The 23,263-nt window shown below is 38.1% G+C and overlaps 2 protein-coding genes across 2 annotated transcripts; both read left to right on the forward strand.

Annotated features, from left to right (window-relative positions):
• Positions 1–492: 492 nt before the first annotated feature.
• LOC308052421 (interstitial collagenase-like) lies at positions 493–7,320 on the forward strand (the record flags this gene model as incomplete). Its single annotated transcript, XM_080363194.1, has 10 exons — positions 493–594; positions 1,615–1,859; positions 2,135–2,283; positions 2,374–2,499; positions 3,218–3,379; positions 3,749–3,866; positions 4,530–4,663; positions 5,864–6,023; positions 6,919–7,019; positions 7,220–7,320. The coding sequence occupies 10 exons, from the start codon at positions 493–495 to the stop codon at positions 7,318–7,320; spliced, it is 1,398 nt and encodes a 465-aa protein (XP_080219320.1).
• A 5,434-nt stretch (positions 7,321–12,754) lies between these two features.
• Positions 12,755–20,338, forward strand: LOC308052451 (matrix metalloproteinase-27-like; the record flags this gene model as incomplete). The annotated part of the gene is made up of 10 exons (XM_080363198.1): positions 12,755–12,859; positions 13,222–13,460; positions 14,044–14,192; positions 14,290–14,418; positions 16,728–16,889; positions 17,061–17,184; positions 17,893–18,023; positions 18,223–18,382; positions 19,926–20,029; positions 20,238–20,338. The coding sequence occupies 10 exons, from the start codon at positions 12,755–12,757 to the stop codon at positions 20,336–20,338; spliced, it is 1,404 nt and encodes a 467-aa protein (XP_080219324.1).
• Between the last annotated feature and the right edge of the window lie 2,925 nt (positions 20,339–23,263).

A 23,263-nucleotide genomic window follows, 5' to 3' on the forward strand; every position in this document is an offset into this window, starting at 1 on the left:
TTCCTAGATAAGATTGGTTCTTTGTACTGTCTTTTTTATTTAATTATTACATATTATGACATAATATATTACATAGCATAATGTTATTCATTATAATACAATGTTCTATCATGTTAGTGTTAAATGGTATCTCCTATTATTTCTCCAGTTTGTTAAGACCTTGTCCCATAAGTAGTCTAAATCTATGATTAAAAACCAAAAAACATACAAAATGTAGCTCCATGTTCTACCTGAACAGCATTTCTTTATTCATTAAACACTATGAAACTGACCAAAACGGAGGGCTCAGGCAAAATAAGGACAGTAAGATTAGTTAAACACATTGCGTCACCACCTGATGACGAAACTGTTATGCATCGTTTTTACTAATCAGAGGATATTATACAGCATGAGTCAGACTGACACTGATTTACAAATTAGCTATATAAACAGAGCTGAGAAGTGTGTTCAATACCTCGAGAGTGAAACTGAGGCAGACAACCTTAGACAAGGATGAAAAACTTCTTTCTTCTCCCACTGCTATACGTGACCATCTCCTCTGCTTTTCCTGTGGCTCCAGAAGAAGATGAAAGAAAAACCCTACAGATTGTAGAGGTAAATATCTTTCAGTGTATTCTAAGTGAAACGTAAGGTAATCTGAGAGTTAACTATAATTGCAATTCTTTTCACAGAATATGTATTGAAACTAAATATGTACCATTCTGCAGAGGTTTGGAGAGAAAGCTTCTCCTACCAGTCTAGAAAATGTGTGAAAACTATGTGGAATTTACTTACTGAAAAGCTGTCTGAATATTGCTTAACTTCACTTTTGACATTGTCAGTAAAGTAATAACAAAACTAATGAAGTGTGAATTATAGCAGCAAGGCTCTGTGGCTGTGCAGAAACAGTCAAACTCGGCAACAACTTACCTTAAAATGTGTTTTGAAACTTGTGATATGACTGGCCTCAGTAACATAAGGGAAGAACCTTGCCTGAAGCAAGCATAGGTTTCAACATTTTGCAGAACGGATCTTTTATGGAATACTTTGGAAAAGAATGGACATCTATGAGTTGTCCAACACAACATATAGAAACAACACTGCTTATTGGACACAAAATTGTTGAAATTTAGTAGGAAGACTTGAATTCCTAATATCGTATTTCGTAGCTAAAAATAAATGACATGATTTGCCAAGTGCTGCCTCTCTAGAAGTGCTCACCTGCTTTGCTGGGAGTCCTGGCTGTGTGGAGTCTTGCTGCCAATCTCTGGTTCATTGAATGAGACCAGTTATAAGCTTCCTCATAAGTTTTGCTGTTAATCAGTAATTATTAGAATATAATATGGAAATATTGGAATGGACTATGGAAGTAATTATTAACATTAAGTGTTCAATTTTAAAGACATTTCTTCTTATATCCCATCAGTGAAACAAGAAATTCAGAAAACTATATGAAAACTGTGAGTTATATCTGACTCTTCACATCAATTCCTAGAGAAAATAGGCTGTTCTTGTTCCTGGTAAACACATGGCATGCAGATATGGGAATAGTTCAAGATTACTTAGGAAATTTAAGTGTGACTGAATATGATGTACTGATATGCCACTATGTTATTTTTTTTAACTTTGATTCAGAGTTATCTACAGAATTTCTATGATCTTCAAAGGGATCATAAGCCTTATTTAAGAAACAAGTCTGCAAACCTCCTTGCTGAAAAGCTCAAGGAAATGCAGGAATTCTTTGGACTGCAAGTGACTGGGAAACCTGATCTTGACACTTTGGAGATGATGAAAAAACCCAGATGTGGCATACCTGATATAGGGCAATATGTTTTCACACCAGGGAATCCCAAATGGAAAAGAAATGATCTGACATACAGGTAACCTTTCCTAATCTTATTCAAAAATACATAAATCTAGCATCCCAACTTTGGGGGGTCTGAATTAAGTACATTATGCCATATACGGACATACAGAGTGATGAACTGATTTCTGGAAGAAGACAGATGGTAGAAGGTCGTATCTTAAATGAAGCCATTAGTATTTTTCATTCATGAAAGATATATCTAAGATTTCTGACTTCTGTAAAATTATTATTTTTTAGCTCAAATTCTGTATTCTTAACAATATATAATGTGTTTGGTTTGCTTTGAAGGATTTTGAATTACACCCCAAAGATGAGACAAGCTGATGTAGATGAAGCAATCCGAAAAGCTCTCAGTGTCTGGAGCAATGTGACACCATTGACATTTCGAAAGGTTGAGGACAAAGAAGCAGATATAATGATCTCTTTTGCTTATAGAGGTAACACTGATATCTTTGTGTAGCAAATAGAAATCTGCAATCATGGAAATAATTTAGGATTCTAACTGATTATTTCATTCTTCATTTTAGACCATCGTGACAACTCTCCTTTTGATGGCCCCAATGGGCAGCTGGCTCATGCTTTTCAGCCTGGAGAAGGTATTGGTGGAGATGTACATCTTGATGAGGAGGAAGCCTGGACCAAAGATGGGAGAGGTAAGGACTTTTTAACTGGATCCATTTATACAGTTTTACCTCATACAATCTTAGCTCATATGATGCTTAGTTCATGAGCCCGATTGCAGGCAAAAAGTGAACCCAAGTGGAAGAATTTGTCCTTTTAAATTGTTTTACTCCCTTATTTGCCATTTGTGGTAATCAACTGACAGAAAAGACATTTTTAAGTCACAGTGGTTTATAATGGCAACAAAGTCAACACTTAAAAATACTTTTTAGTTCAGATGAAGCCTAAAGCTTGGATAGAGGAAGATCTGGTGGTGAATTTCTCAAGTCAAATCTTTTTCTTAGCCCAACACTTCAAAATTTGGTGCTAACTAGGGTATTCGAATATCACCAAAACTGTCATCTGAAGGGTTGGTTTTGAAGGCCTTTTTCTGCTGAATCACTGAACCTCCACACATTGTTGGCATGATCCTTATCTGAGCAGTTTATGTGACAGCAAGAGAAACAGGGTTTGTGTTTAGGACACAAGGATATTACAGAAAAGATAATGAGACCATAATTAAGGCCTAAAATTCCTTAAGTACTCCTATAGCTTTTCTGTTATAGTATTTTTGAGTTGTAATATTGATAGCATTACTCACGTATTCTCTTTTACTGTTGTTCAGGAGGATGCATTAGTGTTTCCCATCTAGTCAACTATGCTGAATATTAAAACAGATTTTATTTGTTTCATATTATTTTTATTCTACAGGCTACAACTTGTTCATTGTCATTGCCCATGAGCTTGGCCATTCACTGGGTCTGTCTCATTCAAATGATCCTGGAGCTCTGATGTATCCAACTTACTCCTACACAGACCCCAAAGAATTCCTTCTTCCTCAGGATGACATTGATGGGATTCAAGCCATCTATGGTAAGAAAAAATATTCTTATTTAATGTTTTTACTTGGGAAGCTGGTAAACAGTGATAAGAATATATTTAAAATATGCTTGTTCCACCAAAATGAGAAGTTTAACTGTTGCTAAACAACGGAAAACAAAAGAGAGAAAATTCCTGGAAGCTAACTTCAACTGAAATGTAGTTCTGCAAAAAACTCATTTCGTAAAAGATGAACACAACTGATTTTATTGGCATTAAAAGCCTGGTTTTAGTGTCAGACCCTTATTTTAAAATAACGTGCTCCCTCATTCTCTGTAAAGAAGATTCTTAGTGTTCTCAGAGACTTTCTGAACACTGCCTTTATATTTCTCTGTACTAAAAGATAAAATATTCTTCCTATAGGACAGTCTAACGCTGCTGTGCAGCCAACGGGACCCATAACTCCACAAGCTTGCGACCCAAATTTGACATTTGATGCTATTACCACTCTGCGTGGAGAAATGATATTCTTCAAGGGCAGGTAACAACAATAAGCGTATATATAATCTCTTTAAAACATTCAGTAGTTTAAAAAAAATCTGTGATCTACAAGGGAAAACTGTCCTTTCGGAATGCAGTGCAAAGAAAAACACTAGAAAACCCGGACATATTTACACAAGCGAGAGTTCTCAAATCATTAATCCCAAGAGCCCTCATTGACAAGAGCAGTGAAGGAGGTGAGGACTTGTAGGTTGTTTACCAACTGTTCTGCTGCTGTGGCCAGTGCTGCAACAGACTTGTCTGGGAACTCAATTCAACTGATAGCAAAGCAAGAGCATTTTTATGTCCCTTCACAATGTGTCCATGGGTCCCACACTGCCACCTTCCTGCTACTCCTCAGCACAAGAGCAGTGGCAGAACTGAAAGCACAGGTACATGGGAAGATGTTTGTTACTTGGTTACTCTTAGCCTGCCCATCCTACAGAGACACAGAAGGGCTTATATACATCTTGAATTATTTTTGGCATGTAAATGAGGTGCTTAAGTTAAGAATGCCTTCACTCTAGATTTCCTTTACATTAAGTGGATGGAGATATTTACACCCATGTCTCTCCTGTTATACTCCAGGAGCTGTAATAATTGTTTTGCACTTATGAGAGGAGTGGCACTACTTTAATTTTTTTTTTTTAAAAAAAAAAAACAGATACATGCTGCGAAAACATCCTGCAAGGACAGAGACAGAGCTCAATTTTATCTCATTATTCTGGCCAAAGTTACCATCAGGAATTCAAGCTGCTTATGAAAATGTTGAGACAGATGAAGTTTTACTTTTTAAAGGTAATTGATTCTGAAATTCTCTACTTCTTCTGACCAGTTCCTCCCTGCCCCTTTGCAAACTCCACAATTACAGAAGTCAAAGTGGTTTTTAAAGGAAGATCAGTGAAACAGAGAATCTTGCAGATCTACAAATAATTAAACTCATAGAGTTATAGTGCTAGAAGAGATTTCTGGAGGTCATAATCCTGAAAACTTGCCCCTCTGTTTTAGTTAATGCTCTGAAAAACAAGATATGAAAATAGATTCCCATCTTCAGGTCTAGTTTTCTTCGGGTAACAGGATTTCACTTTATGCAGAAGGATTTTTTTCTGAACTTAGTTGGCAAATACAGGCATTTGTACAGTACTGCTACTATTCTAACTATTAGAATGGAATATATTGTTATCACATGTAATAATGCAACTTTTTGCAAAAAGTGTGAAGTCCATTTTTAAAAAGGAGCATGAAAACTAATTATTAGACTAGTCAAAACATTTTTTTTTGTGGAAAGTATTTTAAAAAATGAAATTACATAAACAAACTATTGGGAATCTTTAGAAAACTGACATGCTTATTAGTATTCTGTGATATTTTTGATTAAATAAATGTATGTTGGTGAAAAAGCATATTGTGGGAGGAAAACTGTTTGTTTACTGGAAACAACAATCAGTTCTTTTCTTTAAATGTCTCAAATATGCTTTAAATGTATCAAATAACTTCATTATGCACATATCACAGCATATGATACATTAACATGTATGAATATGTTTATCACGTCTAAGATTAACAAGATTACTAAGATTACTACGTTTAATTTAATGCACATTGTCTAGTTTTCAAAATATTATGTGGGTCTATAATCAAATAACATATTACATGAATTTAATGAACTCAATATCCCAGTACAATGTCAGTGGACTAATACATCAGCTTCCAGCCCTCCCCAAAACTGTTACCTAGACAAATACTTTGTATTCATCTGAACAAAATCTGGTAAAAGTACTATCTGTTCATCTTATGATACTACTGTTTTACTCATAAAAACAAAGGACATTTCAACTGTCTTTATGATGTATGTCCAGTGTAAGGTTTAGAACCATTTTCTAAAGTAACAAACTGAAAGGAATAATACTGATATCTAAGAAAAATTGTTTACTAGCCATTTAAACACAATTTGTTTATAAATGACAAAAACAACTGCTGTGTCCTTCTGTTTTTCAGAGGATAAATACTGGGTTCTCAGGGGTTATGACATTGCACCTGGTTATCCTAAACCAATCTATCGTTTGGGGTTCCCGAAGACTGTTAAAAGAGTTAATGCAGCTTACAGTGATGAAACCACAGGAAAAACATACTTCTTTATAGCTGACAGATACTGGAGGTAAGACTTAATGTTCATCTCCCATGTTCACTTGTCCCTGAGGACTGATGTATGTCTTTAAAATTCAAATACAGCAATATTTAATCCAAGTATACTCCAGAAATTTAAATAGGATTCTCTGGAAGGAAACATCAACTTGTCTATAGTTTTGTGGGGTTTTTTTGCCATTCATTAGATTCCCGTAGCAGGAATGTAATTACTTGCTACCAAATTAATCATCTGTCCAATAAATGCATGATTTTTCTAGTAAATTATTAACTTTTTCCCCACAACAGTGTAGCTTTTCTGAGCAATGTTACGATAGTTTACACTTTTCACTCACATTTCAGACAAAATGAACTGCTAACAAAAAGTGCTGTTATTGAATTTCTCTACGAACAAATGGTACATAATCTCCACTTCTACAGCTGGTTGTATTTACAATTTAAGTGTAGCTCATGACAAACTTCAGAGAGTAATTTTGTTTAAGTAATACAAGATTTTACACTAATATAAGTATGTTTCAGGACTGTGGTACCATCTTTCTATTCCTGAGCTTTATGTTTTGCTTTTATACTGAACTGGATCTCCAGTGTCCCAAAATCAAAACTCGTTTTATTTGCAGGTGATCACAAAGGCTCTGGACAGACCAGAAATGCATTAATGTGTTCCTGGGCTGCATTCCCAAGGTCCTTGAGAGCCTTGTTACAATATTCACCAAAGACAGGATTTCATATCTCACAATACCCATAACATGAAGACCCTAACACATAATTGAAAGAATCAAAAAGCTACTTTGGCTAATCTTTGTAAGACTTTTTAGGAAGAGTAGAGTAGCATGTGTGTATGAATTTGCTTTGGACTTTCAAAATATTGCTGTTTTTCCACAAATTGTAACGGCGTTTCTTGTGTTAAGGTATGACGAAAACAAAAAGTCTATGGATCATGGCTATCCTAGGAAAATAATCTCTGACTTTGGAAAAATTGGCAGAGTTGATGCTGCTTTCCAGAAAGATAGTAAGTAAAACACACCTTTAATCTGGGTTTACTTGAATATTTGGGCTTCTGTAGATAGAGGCCCTTGTTTTCAAAAACCTTAGTAGACATGAAAATTAAAAATAGCACGTATAAATGGGCTGTTTATGTTAGGGTATTTTTTTTTTTCAAAAATACTGAAGTCATCTATGAAATATAATTGGATTAAATTTTATTTCTAGGGTATGTCTACTTCTTCCATGGTACAACTCAGTTCCAGTTTGATCCTCATGCCAAACGGATTGTCAGACAGATGAAGAGCATCAGCTGGTTTAATTGTTAATTGCAATGTTTTACCATATGTACACTGCATGTTTTTCTGTGCTGAATTTTTCAGCATTTCAGAACTATCAGGTCACAATGGATTTCTGCCCAAATTCTATGGGAGTATAGTTTTAATAATTATTTATTGTGAAACAAATACATTCGTATAGTTTATCAGAATTTCACCTGCTACATTGAAGTTTCCTAATAAATTATGGTTATCATATCATTGTGTCTTTGATGTCTCATTCATACTAATACTCAAGAGCCCAGTCTCACTTTCCAACACTAGAAAATTTATTCTGGAATGACACATTAAGTCTTTTTCCCAAAGCCAGAGGAAGGAGCAGTCAGCTGGCTCTGAACTCCTTCACTTCACACAAGCCCTGGTGCAAATCCTCTGGGTAATTAGGCCAGTCGGGTCTCGTTAGCATCACTCTACAAATCACACTTCCACGTACTGTTCCTCTGTCCCCAGCTTCTACTTGTAGCTTTCCCTTCTGCGTGCATGTCTTTGCAAGTGTAGGAGGGGGTTTTTCCCTCATGTTTTGGGTCTAGGAACTGGTTTTAAGCCTGGAAATGTAGATTAGAAAGGACCTCTGAGATTGCTGAAACCAGTCCCTTACTATCACAAGTAGACACATCGTATAATGGACAAATAAGCCCCTTTATTTACCCCTTTATTATTCAAGGTTCTTTCAAGTGTCAGCTACTCCAGTAGTTAGTAAATCCCTCCTAACTTCAGTGGGTTAAAGGATGAAAAAGTTTCCTTAAAAACTGAAAATTCTTGGCCAAAAATATTTCTGATACAAATAGTTAATGGAAAAGACTGCTTGACTTCCAGCCTAACTGCATTTTTTTTCAAATATCCTCAATTAAAATGATGTTTGAAGAGTTACTCGCTTTCTCTTTGTAGCTCAGCTGATAACATTAGAAGCCATACACCCATAACAAAATGTATTATCTCATGCAACATCTGTATTATTCTACATACTTCAGAGGAAAGTTTCAGGTTACTGTAACAGCAGTAGCTGCATTTTGAGAAAACAATGTGTAACCTTATATAAATGCATCCTTTTAATTTTTTCATTACTTACCTGTCTGTATTACAAGCCTATTAAATTGTATCCTTCATGAATAAAGAATAGACTTGGTAGTTCTTACATTTATTAAATTCAGGAGTAAAAATTAGTCTAAATACTATTCAAAGATAAGGAATTGTATAACTGAAAATTAATTTGAATATATTATATTCTTTATGAAACCCTAAAAAATATTGCTATAAAATAATAAAAAATAAACTTAAATTACAGTAAATCAAAGTGTTTAATGAAGAAGTTAACTTATGTGACTCCTGTTCTCACAAGGTGATTTAGGTACTGGTTCTTTAATTTGAAAACTTAGTAGCAATGCTAATTAATCATATTTTCTTGTGTAAGCCAGTGCTAATGAACTACCAACAACAGTTAACCAAAAATTCTTCTAGAAGTATATAAATATAAATTGATTATGTTGTTCTAGCAGAGATGAGCTATAAACATAACACAAGATCTATAGAGAAATATAATATTTCTTACCAGACCAATTATGTATTAAAAAATAAAAATTGGGGGCACATGTTCCCTTCAGATATAAAGTAGAAGCAGAAGATCTCAAGGAAATGACAGAGTAGCTGAGAACACTAACCTCCCCGTGGAAGAAAAAAGTAGTGGGTACTCAAAGGACAGAGAAAATGTTAGATGAGGGGTAAGGAGGTGGTTATGTTTTGAAGAAAAGAGAGAGATAAAAGGTCCTTTTCAAACCATGGAAGATGAAAAAGAAACTGAAGAGAGGATGAAGTTTATGAGGGCATATTTTTAGTCCATTCCTTTTGGTATCCTGTGGAGTTCTGATTTTAGTTGCCTGCCACTTTTTAAAAAAAATTTGTTTTGTGGATTTCCCTTGAGCAGGAAGACTGAGAGCTCAAAACAGATTGATTTATTTGTGAGAAATATTCCCCCTGCTTATGTGAGTGAACATTTCCTTTGCCTATGTGGCCATGGCAATTGCTCCATCCCAGCCACAACATTAGGAGGAGGGCACAGCTGGTGCCAGCAGCTCTCGCCCACCTGCGGACACAAGCACCGCTTTCACCAATTTGGAATCTGGGTGTTGTTTCCAGCTTAGTCCACACAATCACCTGATATTTTTCTTACTCCCCTTTCATAAGTTTACGGTCCCATTTGCTAATTATTGTACTATGGTGGAATACCGTACCACTCCCTAGTGTCCGTTACTGTTTTTGTGTGTAGTTGTAGCCCATATCTTTATTAACTGGCACAGATTTACCCAGGCAGGAATACAATTGCCTAAACATATGTTTAGTGCACTTGAGGTGCAATGTGGGGTATGTAGGTCACCCATGCCGGTGTGAAACAGGACTGTGGGAGACCAATGCTCCCCAGAGCCCCACAGAGCCTACACTGTCTCCAGGGACCTATGTTCGGGTGGTTGGATCCTGCCTTCACAGGCAGCGGTCTTTGTTAAAGGTTTGCCAGGGGTCAAACATATTATTTGAATCATTTGCCATTGTCCCATATTTTACACTCAAGCTGAGTAATGATTCAGCTTTGTTGACTCTACCGTAGGATTAAGTCTGCAAAGTAGTGGCTCAACTCAGCTGCCTGAGCAGGTACCTGGTGCCATCAGGGTGACTGAGTTGGCCTCCAGCTGCCAGTATAGAGTGCACAGGTTCCCTCTGAGTCCTGGGTCACAGCCATCAGGCCTGTGTCAATGTACCAGGGTCACTAGACTGTCTCAAAAGCACAACAAATCACTGTTCAGGCAGCTTAGTTGCAGCCTAAATGTTTTCATGTGATCTCAGGCTTAGACTCTCATCATAATCAATGGTGTTGGTCAAAGCATTCGGTGAGCTCATGAGAGCTGCATAGATCATCCTAAGTTTACCTTCTACATGTGGTCAGTTGAAATGTTCTCTAGATGCTATGTGACCATATTGATTAGATTTCTGTTGTTATAATGCAAGCTTAGACAGTAACTCAGGTGCAGACCCTCACATGGCTAACACTTAGGAAAGGTGGATCCTTGCTGGTGTTGTGCTAAGGTCACTGTGATGCAGCACTGTTGATGATTCATGTGATGCTTTGTGTAGTGTTACTTGGTACTACTGATATGATGAGGATAGGCGGTGACCTTTTTGGGTTAAAACAGGTCATTTTACTGCAGTCTGGATAAAAACAGGATGAGAAAAAAAGTCACGATGTAGATGAACACCCACCAACTCTAACCAATGTCAAAGATAAGCGTAAGGAAATGACAATCAGCAGCTGCTTATACAGCTTCTTCTTTTCCCAGGCCTCAAGGCCAGCTATAAGTGTATTTGTGAAACATCACTTGCGAAAAAACATCTTCGGGCCTCTCTCCCATGGGCCGTGGGAACTGGCTGCTATGTTGTGTAGGTGGTCAAGTTGCGAAAAAGTGCTTTGAGTGACGTAAACCTCCACCACCTGTCACTCAAATGTCTTCTGAGCAAACACTAATGTAGCTTGAGCTGTTCACAGAAACTAGAATTGTAGTTTAAGCCAGTTGTTTAAAGCTTCTTTATATTCAATAAAGACAGAGAGCACCTATAGAAGTTAGTTCATCCTATTCTAAGCTGGTTGAATCACTCTACAGAGTTGCATACAGTGTTATGTATTTCTCCATTTGCTATAGGAGAATGCTTAACTAATAAATGTGTATAGTTAGGTGTAACCAGTCTTAACCTAGCTGCTCTTGTCTCTATCCTTCCACTGCTATGCAGCAGACAGCTGTGGGGATTTGATGGCCAACCACAGTGGGAAAAAGGACCGCTTCTCCCAGTTCTTACCAAATCATAGTACTGCCCTGATCTTTTACAAAATCAAATTGATACCAGCCAAAACATGTTTTCCAAAAATATGTTCTAGTGCCATTGGAAAATACACTTGGTGCAAAAGCCACTGAACAGGGGTCTGTCTTTTGTGACCTACACCATATATATAGTTGGATGATACCACCATGGTCATCACTTCTAGCTTTAAAACCTCTGAGGCAAACAAATACGTTCATTTGAAAACATAAGACAGATCTGAAATGTCTGTACTTCTGGATAAACACACATCATTTCCAGTAGCAGTTCAGTTGAGCTCTCAGTTTGTCACAGTTTGTACCTCAGTTACAGAACTGAATGGGATCCAGGACTCACAGATCTCTTACTTAATACAAGGATAATAAGCAGAAATTAATGGAAGGGTTTGTGGGTTTTTTATCATAGCTGAGAAATGCCATTAAAAAACAAGTTTCACTAACAAGGCTACATTGTGAAATTTGGGATAGAAAATCCGTCATTAACACCTCCAGCTGGACAGAAGTTGACCACAAGTGACAGCAAAAAAAGCCAAAAACACAGAAGCAAGGATTTCCTGACAAAGCCACTTTCCAACATGAGGGTATTACTGTTATGTAAAAGTTGAATCCATGCTGTCATAGCTCCTTCGAGGTGCCAAACACCTTCAGCTCCAATTGCTGCCAGAGGAAGGTGAAGGTGATTGTCCAACGCAGGGTGAAATCCCATGATTTGTCACAGCCTGTGTCACTCTTGAAACTTCCTTTATTCTGAATTACTTAAGACAGGAAATAATCATATCGCCTGCGGTTAATGTGGTTAAACTGAAGAAACCTTTTGTGATGAAATGACAGATAGCAGATAGATAGATAGATAGATAGATAGATAAAGGATAGATAGATTAGATAAATGCAGGCAGGATTTATAGAATAAAATGGTTTTTGTTTGTGTATAACCTGGATTCCACCAGTATAATTTAAAAGAAACACACCTTTTCTGAGTTGCAGGGAGTGATTTGGGGTTTTCATCTATTTCCAAAATAGCCAGTCTTACTTTATGGATCAATTTAAAAAGCAAATTTTCTGCTGAGAGTAATTTCTCCCAAAGTTTTAATTTTTTTGCATGAGATTCACATCTGGTGCATTACTCTCATTTTCCAGGCTGAGAATGGTTAAGAGTCCCTGTATATTTGGTGACCACATTTCATACAGCTGGGTTGGTACAACTTAAAAGGTTTTGCATTTGTCTTCCATTTCATCTGCTGTGAAATTGTTCAGATTTGCTAAAATTCAGTGTAAAATATCTGAAATTGAGTGCCAGTTTCAAAATGGTAGCCAAGCAGCTTAGGAGTATTCAAACACTAACTGACTTCAGATGTCTGTGAAACTGGACGGGCTTAATTAAGTTTCATGGTGTCAGCCAGCACAGAGTTATAGGACGTGTGGAGGTAATCGGAGCATGGTAAACTCTGAGTCAGTCTACAGCTGACTCCCACAGCAGCCCATCCTGTACAAACTGGGCAGCGAGAGGGGATGCACACAGAGCAGAAAGCAGACTGCTGTCCCACCAGACAGAGAGGAGAGCGAGAATGAAGGAACTTTCACTTCTTCTTTTAATGTGTGCAGCTGCTTCTAATGCTCTTCCTGTCCACCCAGAGAAAGACAACAAAGAAGAAGATGCAAAGCTTGTACAGGTAATTACATTGTTCACATCTCAGATCTATTGAGTCCTCTCTTTTCATATGTAATCTGCGTGTAATCTGTTGCCATCTTTCTGAGACTGTGTTATTCCATAGAACTCTGTTGCCCAGACTTTACTCAAGTAGAATAAATCTGTACAAACATGTCAAGTCAATAAGAGTCAGGGACAATGTTGTCTGTTTCTGTTTAGCTATGATCCTCTGGAAAACATCTATTGTGCTCCAAAATCACAGGCAGATGCCAGCAAACTACACAAACAATATCAGTCCTAGGGCACTTATTTAGAAACATCAAAACATGAAATGTGTATACTTTGTTGGTTTTTTGTTGTTTTGTTTTGTTTTGTTTTTGCTAGGACTATTTAAGTAAATTCTATGCTGCTGAGACAGATCCAAATCAACTTGGATGGAAAATCAGTGATGAATCTACAGCTGAAAAACTTCAGAAAATGCAACAATTTTTTGGTCTGAAAGTGACTGGAAAACCAGACACTGAGACATTGGAAATGATGAAGAAACCCAGGTGTGGAGTTCCCGATGTGGGTCTCTATGGTGTTACTCTGCCAGGATGGAAAAAAAACAAGCTGACATACAGGTACTATTTAGATAATTATTTTCTGTGTTTAAATTTTGGGGTTGTGGGCATCCATGTTTGTTATATTTAAATATAACTTCTATAGCAATTGTTGCCAGTTGGGAGAAAAGTATTTCTCTTTCCCCAGCTATTAGCCATGCATATTCCTGAGACTCAAGCTGGGTATTTTACATTTTCTGAGTCAACCATAGTATTTTGCCCGTCATGTATCACTCCTGAAAAATATTCTGGGAGCCAAACAGTAATATAAATTGCATCCTGTACAAACTCCCTTATCTTCAAAATTTCCCAAGACTGACAGCTTAGTAGTCACAAAAACCTGAGGAGACAATTTTCCTCATGCTCAAGAGACAACCTCCTGGCTAAGGGCCATTTTGAGAAAAATTGATACCTTGTACACAATTATGATTATGAAAAAGACATGTTGGACAGTTATCACATTCCCCAAACTCAGTCCAAGAGGAACCTTGAGAGCTATTGGATTACAAGTTAAACTGCTGTTTATACATCTCTGTTCATCACCTTAATAATAATATTTCTCTGCAAACACTAAGCATTATTACTTGAACCCTCATAACTGTAGAATTGTGAACTACACACCAGATATGAGCAAAGAAGATGTGGATAAAGCAATCCAGCAGGCATTTAAAGTGTGGAGCACTGTCACCCCACTGATTTTCACTCATATTCATGAGGGAGTAGCAGATATAATGATTGCTTTTGGGACCAAAGGTAATAAGCTGACTGCATACCAATGGTAAGTTTTATTTAAAGATTTTCCAGTAGTCATGACATAAGCCTAATGTTGTTTCAACATTGTATTATTTAGCTCATGGACATTGCCCTCGTTATTTTGATGGCCCCCTTGGCATTCTCGCTCATGCCTTTCCACCTGGCAATGGTTTTGGTGGTGATGTCCACTTTGATGAAGATGAAGATTGGACCACAGGCTCAGCTGGTAGGTAAAAAAGGTTTTCTGAAGTGTAATGCAGATGGGTAAATTAATTTCTGATTTTATTTAGGTGAAGTAATAGACTGAGATGAAACACATCATTAACTGTAAGAGCAGTTTGAGGTTATCACAGGCCATCCTCCAACTAGGACAATTACTGTTACGCTGATGTAAAACCAGACAGATCTAAACTAGTTCTCAATTAACACTGGTAAATATACTATCAAGACAACTCTTTTCACACACGAACACTACAGACACGGGCCACTGTTACCTGGGGGTTTGTAGGGCTCATACACACCAGAGTTTCGCAAACCATGGTAAAAGCTTTCTGACTTTTCCCCTTCCTGGTGCAAACGCTGGCACCACGCCTGGCACTGCCACACACTGCAGAGGAAGCACACTGTACTTCGCAGCAGCCCTCAGAGGAGATCCCCATCACCTAAAAAAATCACAGTCACCAGTGACAATGGCGTCTTCTCTAATAGTAACAAAATAGGCCCAACTATAGGCTGTAACAGCTTTACTTTCCATCCAAGCTAGGATGGGCTTATACATGAAAGTGTTCTCCAAGCAGTTTCAGCTGCCTGCCAGCAGCCAGGAGTTTGAACATGCTGTTCAGGCCACCCACAGACTGAGATGCAGCATGCAGAGCTGAAGACAGATGTGTGCCACTGGGCCAGAAGAGATGGGAACACCAAGTCCTCAACCATCTGGCCAGGACTCATCTGCTCCTCTCAACCCCCTTCCCTCCAGGCTGGGCATACCGTCCGTATGACCTCTAATAGATCTGACAGTACACAGGCACATCATGCTATTTTACTTTAGACCCTTTTCTCATCCATTTTTTGGGACGGAAAACTGCAGAGGATAATTGCAGTAGGAGAATCGAGGTCACACTGCAGGAAAAGCGAGGAGGTAATAAGCAGGAAGGTGCTGTAGGAGCACTGCATGAGGAGGAGAGGTGTGGGCTTATTGTGGTGGGAAAGAAAAAAAGAAGGATGAGGGGTGCACATGTCATGCTGATAAAATCACAGAATCATTTTGTTTGGAAAAGTCCCTTAAGATCATAGAATCCAATCATTAACTTAACACTATCACTAAACCATGTCCCTGAGAACCAAACCTACACATCTTTGAAACACCTCCAGGGATGGTGAATCGGCCACTTCCCTGGGCAGGCTGTTCCAATGCTTCACAACCCTTTCCATGAAGAAATTTTTCCTAATATCCGATCTAAACTTCCCCTGGTGAAATTTGAGGCCATTTCCTCTCATCCTAATGTAATATGTGATATTTTGTAATATAATGTAGAATGTAATGTTTTCACTGGGACCGAATGGGTCAATCTCGGTTTTGCTGCTGTTCCTCAACAGCACAGCTCCAGCAGCCACACATTGCGGAACTCGTTGGAGAGCCTGGAGGACTCGTGAGAGGGGAGGACTGGAAATACACGTGGAAAAATTGAGGCTTTGTTTGGTTTTTTGAGAAATGCGTATCTTGGCTTCAGTCAGCCTTTCTTGGGCAATCGATGACCAGTCCTCCACTCTGCCACAGGCTTGTGAGCTTCTCTAAGTCTATTGATATTTCTGGCTCTCAGTCTTCAGGGCAGATGATCATTCTTTCCTAATTCAGAAAGCATGTTACTTGGAGGGATTCTTGTCAAAGGAGATTCCATTTTTACCTATTTACTGTGCTAACATATTTCACTGAGAATAAGCATGCATCAGTACAACATTTTTAAAAGAGATTTTATTTGACAAGGCTATGAAGAACCATATGCTTTAAGTCCTGGTGATACAAAGGTAAGTTGTTCTGCTAACATTATATCATTATATTTTTCCTTGTATATTTGTGATCTCACCTTTCTTTCTCAGGTTTGTGGGTGGGAGGGTGACACACAGTGGTGCTTTGGTAGCTCAAGGGAGCACAGAGTGCCTCGTCCTGTCCTTGCCCTGGAGATGTCTGTTAGGTTGATCTGACTCAGTACCTAATCCATTCTAGCTCAGCCAGGAAACCCTGCCAGGACATTCCTCAGAGCTGCACCCACACTCACCCCTAGACATCTACTCATGCCACACACGTACTGTCAGTAGCTAACAGAAAGAACAGGAGGGAAGAGGGCCAAAAGTCACTCCCTTCCAGTGAAGAACACAACCTTGTTCTGTACAAAAAATATACTTACATATATATATACCCTAGTTAATTTTTTATATTGTATGAGAACTGTCACTGAGTAATATCCCTGCTATGTTCCTATCAATCATTTACACATCAAAATCAGACTTATTTCTCATCTCTATCAATTTTTTAAGGGTTCAACTTGTTCCTCGTTGCTGCTCATGAGATTGGCCATGCCCTGGGTCTCTCCCATTCTAATGATCAGAGGGCTTTGATGTTCCCCAATTACGCCTATGTCAGCCTCAGTGAATTTCCCCTCTCTCCAGATGACATAAGTGGCATTCAGTCCATTTATGGTGAGTAAAATCCAGTGCCTAAAAAAAAGAAGTAAGCAGTATAGAAATAATCTCTCTCACTGTTTTACCATGAAATTAATTGTATTCTAATAATATAAAAAATGCATGTATCTGTTAAAATCATAGCGTTTCTACAAATTTGGTGTATTCTTTATGAAATGTCTCCCTTAGGATCTCCACCAAATGCCCCAGATAAAAGGCCAGCCACCCCTACCTCACCTAAAACCTGTGGCTCCCAGATGAGTTTCAATGCTATAACTACTCTCCGACGAGAAGTCATTTTTCTAAAGGGCAGGTAAATATTGATAGGACATTTGTCTCTGTGAGGCTTATTTTTTCTTGATTTCTATAAAGACTGAATGCTTTGGTGTTTCACATTATTATGATCATGTGATTTATAATGAGACAAATGGAAATTCACCGAAAACTTTTAGCAGAAATGAGTTGTATTAATATTTTTACAGGATCCTCTGAAAAAAAGCATGCTTCATATTTTTCCAGAAAATATCTCAGTCCCAATATAGCTTTAATCCCAAATCTATAGGTGGCTATACCAGTTAATGACATGACTTAATGCTATAATCCTTTCCTAAGAAATTAGAGTGTTCTACCATATAGTTGGGCTAATCTCTCCTCCAATCACATATACAAGCCCAAAGTCACCCAAGCAAGTTGTCCAGGGAATAGTTTACAGTCAGGCTCATCTCTGACCCTGTAACTCTCTTACTATATAGTATAGAAACAACTCAAATTTTTCACCTACTTGTAGCTGATCACATTAATCAACCAGTACCAATTAGAAGGGTAATTCCGGAAAGAAGCCAGAATTTAAAAAATCTCACTTCCCACCAAGGGGAGTGTTTTAATTTCTGACACATTGACTCAGGTATCTCCATTGACAAGAAAGAGCTTGTAAGTCACAATGCTGTTCACATTCTTGGGCACACACAGAATTGCCTGTGGTTTATTGTTTACTACAAAAACTGTTTCTTTTTTAAATCAGGCACTTATGGCGAGTCTATCCTGATAACTCAGAAGTTGAACAAGAATTAATTTCTACCTTCTGGCCAACTCTGCCACCTGGTATTGAAGCTGCGTATGAGAACATGAAAGATCAGATCCTATTTTTCAGAGGTGAAGTATGAGATTTTGTTTAAATGGCAGGAAGAAAGGGTAGCTATGTGCATAAAATTCACTTTTCAAATAAGTTAAAAATAAACTTAAGACATTTCATCTAGTTTTCCTATAACCTACACTAAGGGAGTGATTTTTTTTCTTTTAGTGTCTGAAAACCACTGGTGAAATTAAATATTTTGTTTGTTTGTTTAAACAGGCAATAAATTCTGGGTTGTCAGTGGGTATCAAGTATTGCATGGTTATCCAAAGAATATCTACACACTGGGCTTCCCTAAAGGTGTCAAGAAAATTGATGCAGCTGTTTGTAATAAAAATACAGGGAAGACATACTTTTTCATAGGCAACAAGTACTGGAGGTAAGAAAAATTGACAAACATTTTCTTATGACTGACTCCAATATAATCTGAATGCAATGACAATTGTCCATGTGACAAAAGACTTTTAGGTAACTATATGTAACTAGGTAACTATAGCAATCCTACTTTTCATAGAAATGTTTCTTTGACTCCTGCACAAGGCGAATAATATAGTTTTGACTTTTGAGAGCTTAAGGGTGTCCTGAAATGGGCGTTCAAGATATGGACCCAATTTGATGCATTATGCCTGGAAGCTGAAAAAAATCCCAGCATATAGAGAATTTTTACAAAAAAAATTGACAAAAGCATCTCCAGAAAATAAAGATGTGAAAGCTAATCTACTTCAGCAGAAGGCTGGCTAAAATGGATTGGGCAGCATTTCTCTGATTTCTGAAAAATCCTGGATTATTTTGCCTCTTTTAGAGAGATGGTAGTGATAGTTCATTTTCCTTCCTTTGCCTGCTTGGCATTGGATTTGCAATATGCTTCTTCTAAATCCTACTCCCAAACTGGCATAAGTGACTCCTGATACCCAAATACCAGAAAAATGGAAGCAAAAAGTCAGCTTTGGGAAGCTGATAGGTTTCTCCTGTGTGCAAGGACAACTGCTGCAAAGACCTTCTGCAGTCAACCAGGAGCATGTGTGGGTGAAACATATTTTATCATGACTAATTGTGGGGTTCCTCAGTGAGACATACAGGGTCAGCTGGATTTTGTGCTGCATGTTGTTTCCTGTCCTTTGTTTCTGATAGTTTTGGAAAGATTATTTACAACATCTTGCATTGCTATTTTACTGCCTTGGTCACAAGACAAAGGCATGCAAGGAAACCACAGCATGGATTGGATTTTTTACCTAACAACTCATTTTCTCAGTCTCATGTCCCTGTGAAAAGTATTCCTTGTATCCAAGGAGAAGTAAAACAAAGGCTTGTTTGTTTGCTTGTTTTGTTTTGTTTTGCTTTCCTGAGATGTTTCCTCAAATCTTGAAGAACATTTTGGGTCCTCCTTTCAGCCCTCAAATTCTGTTCCATCTCATACATATTGTCCTGGTTCAGTTAGGAACAACTTGATTGTATAAGAAACCAATCGGCTTCCTTTCCTCCATCTAAATCTGTCTTCTAGTAGAGGACTATGTACAATATCATATAAAAGTCTGAGAGGAGTTTAAAATTAATGCAATAATTTCTACCGTCACTGTAGTGGGAATCAACCTGGAGAGTTTCCATGCATCGACTGTCACACTGCTGTAGTTATAGGAGTTAAATCCTGTACTGCTGTCAAAAATGTGGGTCTTCCTTCTATTTGTCTCACTCCAGATGCTTCTTTGGAGCTGCGTCTGTTATATCAGCAAAGAAGTAGCCACCTTATTGAAAATGCAATGGCCAGTATCCTGCACATATTTGTGCAAGTTGATAACTTCACTCTCCATAGTCCCAGTGAAGTCAAACTACAGATGGTGGATACCATTCATCAACTGCTTAATTCATTGTAGAATTGATGTCTAAACTCTGTAAAATGACATGTCTCCCTTCATATGATTTAGGTATGATGAAAACAGCCAGTCCATGGAGAAGGGTTATCCTAGGCAGACAGTTGATGACTTTCCAGGAATTAGCCAGAAGGTTGATGCTGTTTTCCAACAGAAAGGTAAATTAAATGAGCTTTTAAGTAAAATCAGTTTCCTTGTAAAGAACGTAACTTCTGGAGTTATGATGAACATCATAATTGCTGTATCCTGCAAAAGACAGAACTGAAGAGATGCTCTCCTGTGTATACAATGATGATGTTCCCTGCTTTGTCAAAATGAAGCTAGTTTTTGTATCCACAAAATAATGCTTTACTTTTTTATTTCCAGGATTATTCTACTTCTTCCATGGATCGAAGCAATGGGAATTTGACCCTATCACTAAAAAAGTTATCCGTGAAATTAAGAGTAACAGTTGGTTTAACTGTTAATAGCATTTAACTTTCTTACACACAACAATTGAGAATAAAAAGTCATTCTAGATTTCTCAAACGTTGTTCATATACATGCTACTATACAGAAGAGGCTACATGATTAGTTTTCTTATTTCTCTACTATTTTAAGAAACCAGCATGTCAGCGCTAGTTGTATCTCCAAAAGCTAGAACAAAACTGTGTTTTTTCCCCTGATTAAGTGCAAAATATCCAATTTATTATTTTATACTCCAAGTAAATTTTCAAATATTTTGGCAATAAATGGGTTTAGTTGGATGTTAACTATTTTCTGCTTCATCTGTTGAAGGCATTTTATATTTCTGAGGTGTGAAAGATTTCACATTACTGTGTTAATAACCTTCCAACACATGTTTGTATTTTGCTTTTCTCTCCAAACATCTTCAAGAGCCAGGCTTTTCCTTAATCACTTGTTTTTCTGTCCTCTCTCCTACCACCTTATCCTGCTCTTCTTTGACTTTCACAGTCTTGTCCCTTTCACATCATACCATTATTTTGCCATAAAAATCACGCTCCTGCACCAGTGTCTAAACAGATTATCTCACTCAGCTCTGTCTTTCCAACACAACAGTTAGATTATTTCATCAGCAGTCATTTTTTGAGAATCTATGAATGACATCCTTCACAAAGCAGCACCATCTTATTCAAGAAATTCACCACTTGAGATGTCATGGAGCACAACATTTACTCTGCTACTACAAAGCATGTGCTTCAAGTGCAGATATATCTGAGATTTACTACATGCTGCCACTGCACACAAAGCAACTGCCTCACAAAATCAGGCAAAATCTGTAAAGTCCCGGACTAGCCAGCTTGCTTAGAGTAGTTAATTTTCAGACAGCTAAAGTTTTGTGAAATTTATAATGTACTTTCCAGGTGCTTTTCAGTTTTTATGTGATCCAAAATAAAATGATACCCTACTTTTATCCTCTTTATATGTTCTTTTTGGCAACTTACGCCAGCAGCTTTTTATCACAAGCCAGTGATGAAGTTGTCTGAATACACCGGCTTGGACCAACGCTGCCCATGAGATGACTATGATTTCCTATGAGACAAGAGCAGAACCTGCTGGAGGCAGGTGGAATGGAGACCGTGCCTTACCTATTTCTGTATTTCCAGCCTGCTTATCTTCCAGCATTCAGTTCAACTGGTTGCTTTGTAGAAAGCACAGTTTAACATCTCAATGACAGAAGCTGCCAAGTTATTCCCAAGTGTTTATACTCAGAGGCAAGATTGCTCTCACACACTCTGTACAGTGTGTAATACAACTGTAATTTTAGCTGCAAGGAAAGTCTAATCATTGAGTCATCAAGATTATTCAGTTCATTGTAAAACATGGGCAAGTGCCTTTATCTTCAAATACATAAACAAACAACAACTGTGTGCTCCTTCTTTTCTCAGGTGAAACATTGTTTCACAGCTTGTACAAATCCCCTGTCTAGAGGAAAGTTAATCTCTAACAGAGAAATGCTGATAATTAAGTTTTCTGACTGGCAGCTTTGGCATTCTGTTAAACCAGCATAGGGTGCAGCTTCACAGGTCACCTGCAAAAATAATTAAAAAAACAATGAGTACCACTTTTCCTTTATTTGAGAAGAAGGCCTGAAAAGTCACACCCAACACAAAAAGACTTCACTTTTCGGTTAATGATAACAGCTTGGTCACTCATTTTTCCCTCTTTACTCTTCATTTCTTTGGAGGAATAGGAAGCACACAACAGGAGCATCACAGCAGAAACCCAGCCAGTGATGAGTGCTTAGTGGTGGTTCTTTCTGTCCCTCTCTGCCAGGAGCCTGGCTGGCATGCAGTCATGTCTTGCACCTCTCCATGTCCTCCCACAGCCCCGAAGAGCTCCCAATACCACGTCCCCAGCACTCTCTTGTGCCACCTATAGCTCCTCACAATGCACGTCCTCATACTGTATTTAGGTTATCAGCTGAGTAATGCTATGTCGTTACCTGTGGGCTGGCCAGCCACTGCCCCCACAGCTTAGCCAAGGGATTAATTGACCATCTTCCAATTAATAACGTTTTTTCTCCTCTAGCCAGCTACTATTTTCCACTAAACCTGTAGGAACTACAACATGTCATTTCACCTTGGCTGAAGTTGGCCAGCACCTTCAATAGTTACTGTGAGACCAAAGGGACACATGAACAGATACAGAGAAAACAGGATCCCATGTAGTCAAGCTAAAAGAATTTTCTCAGTGTTTTTACTAAACATCCTTCTTGCTTCCCATTGCACATTTCCATTTGTTTTTGTGATATAGATTCCAACTCTTGGCCAGAGGAGTTTGGAAAGACAGACAAAGCAAGGCAGAAAAGACATAAAAATAAGGACAAAGTTAATCCACACTTGTCTTTCCAGTTGTTTCATGTCACAAAGGAAAAACAGTTGCTTTTCCTCAGCCAATTATTTTTTTTAACAACTGTGTTTCAAATGGATCATAAGATCATTATGATGACACTGGATTGGGAAATGAGGAGATTATGCATCCTAATGTAACGTGTTGCTGAGACACGCACGGTACAGCATCCCTTGTAGGCTGTTCTGAAAAGTCCTGCTCTCTTCTCTGCTCACAAGAACCTTGTCTCTCAGCACTGGCATGGGAGTGCTTTGGCTACCAAAGTGGGGCAGGACCTGTGTATGCTTGTGTAGATGCTTGCTAAAGCAAGGCTTAAAACCCACTTCCCCTTCCCCTTTTGGGTGGCCAACTTACCTCCTGTGCTCTTGGGTGACAGACAGATACCCCAAGAGCCTTGACAAAACTCATACTGAATCTTTCTAAGGATTTGGTACCATAAAAGAAGGGGAAAAAACAAGCACTGGAGCTTGCATATGGAGAAAGAACTTGTCATTGCCTGGATGTGCATGGCTGCTCTTCCCTGTACTTGGTCATAAATT

Source organism: Nesoenas mayeri (assembly GCF_963082525.1).
Source record: "Nesoenas mayeri genome assembly, chromosome: 1".
NCBI classification, from domain to species: Eukaryota; Metazoa; Chordata; class Aves; order Columbiformes; family Columbidae; genus Nesoenas; species Nesoenas mayeri.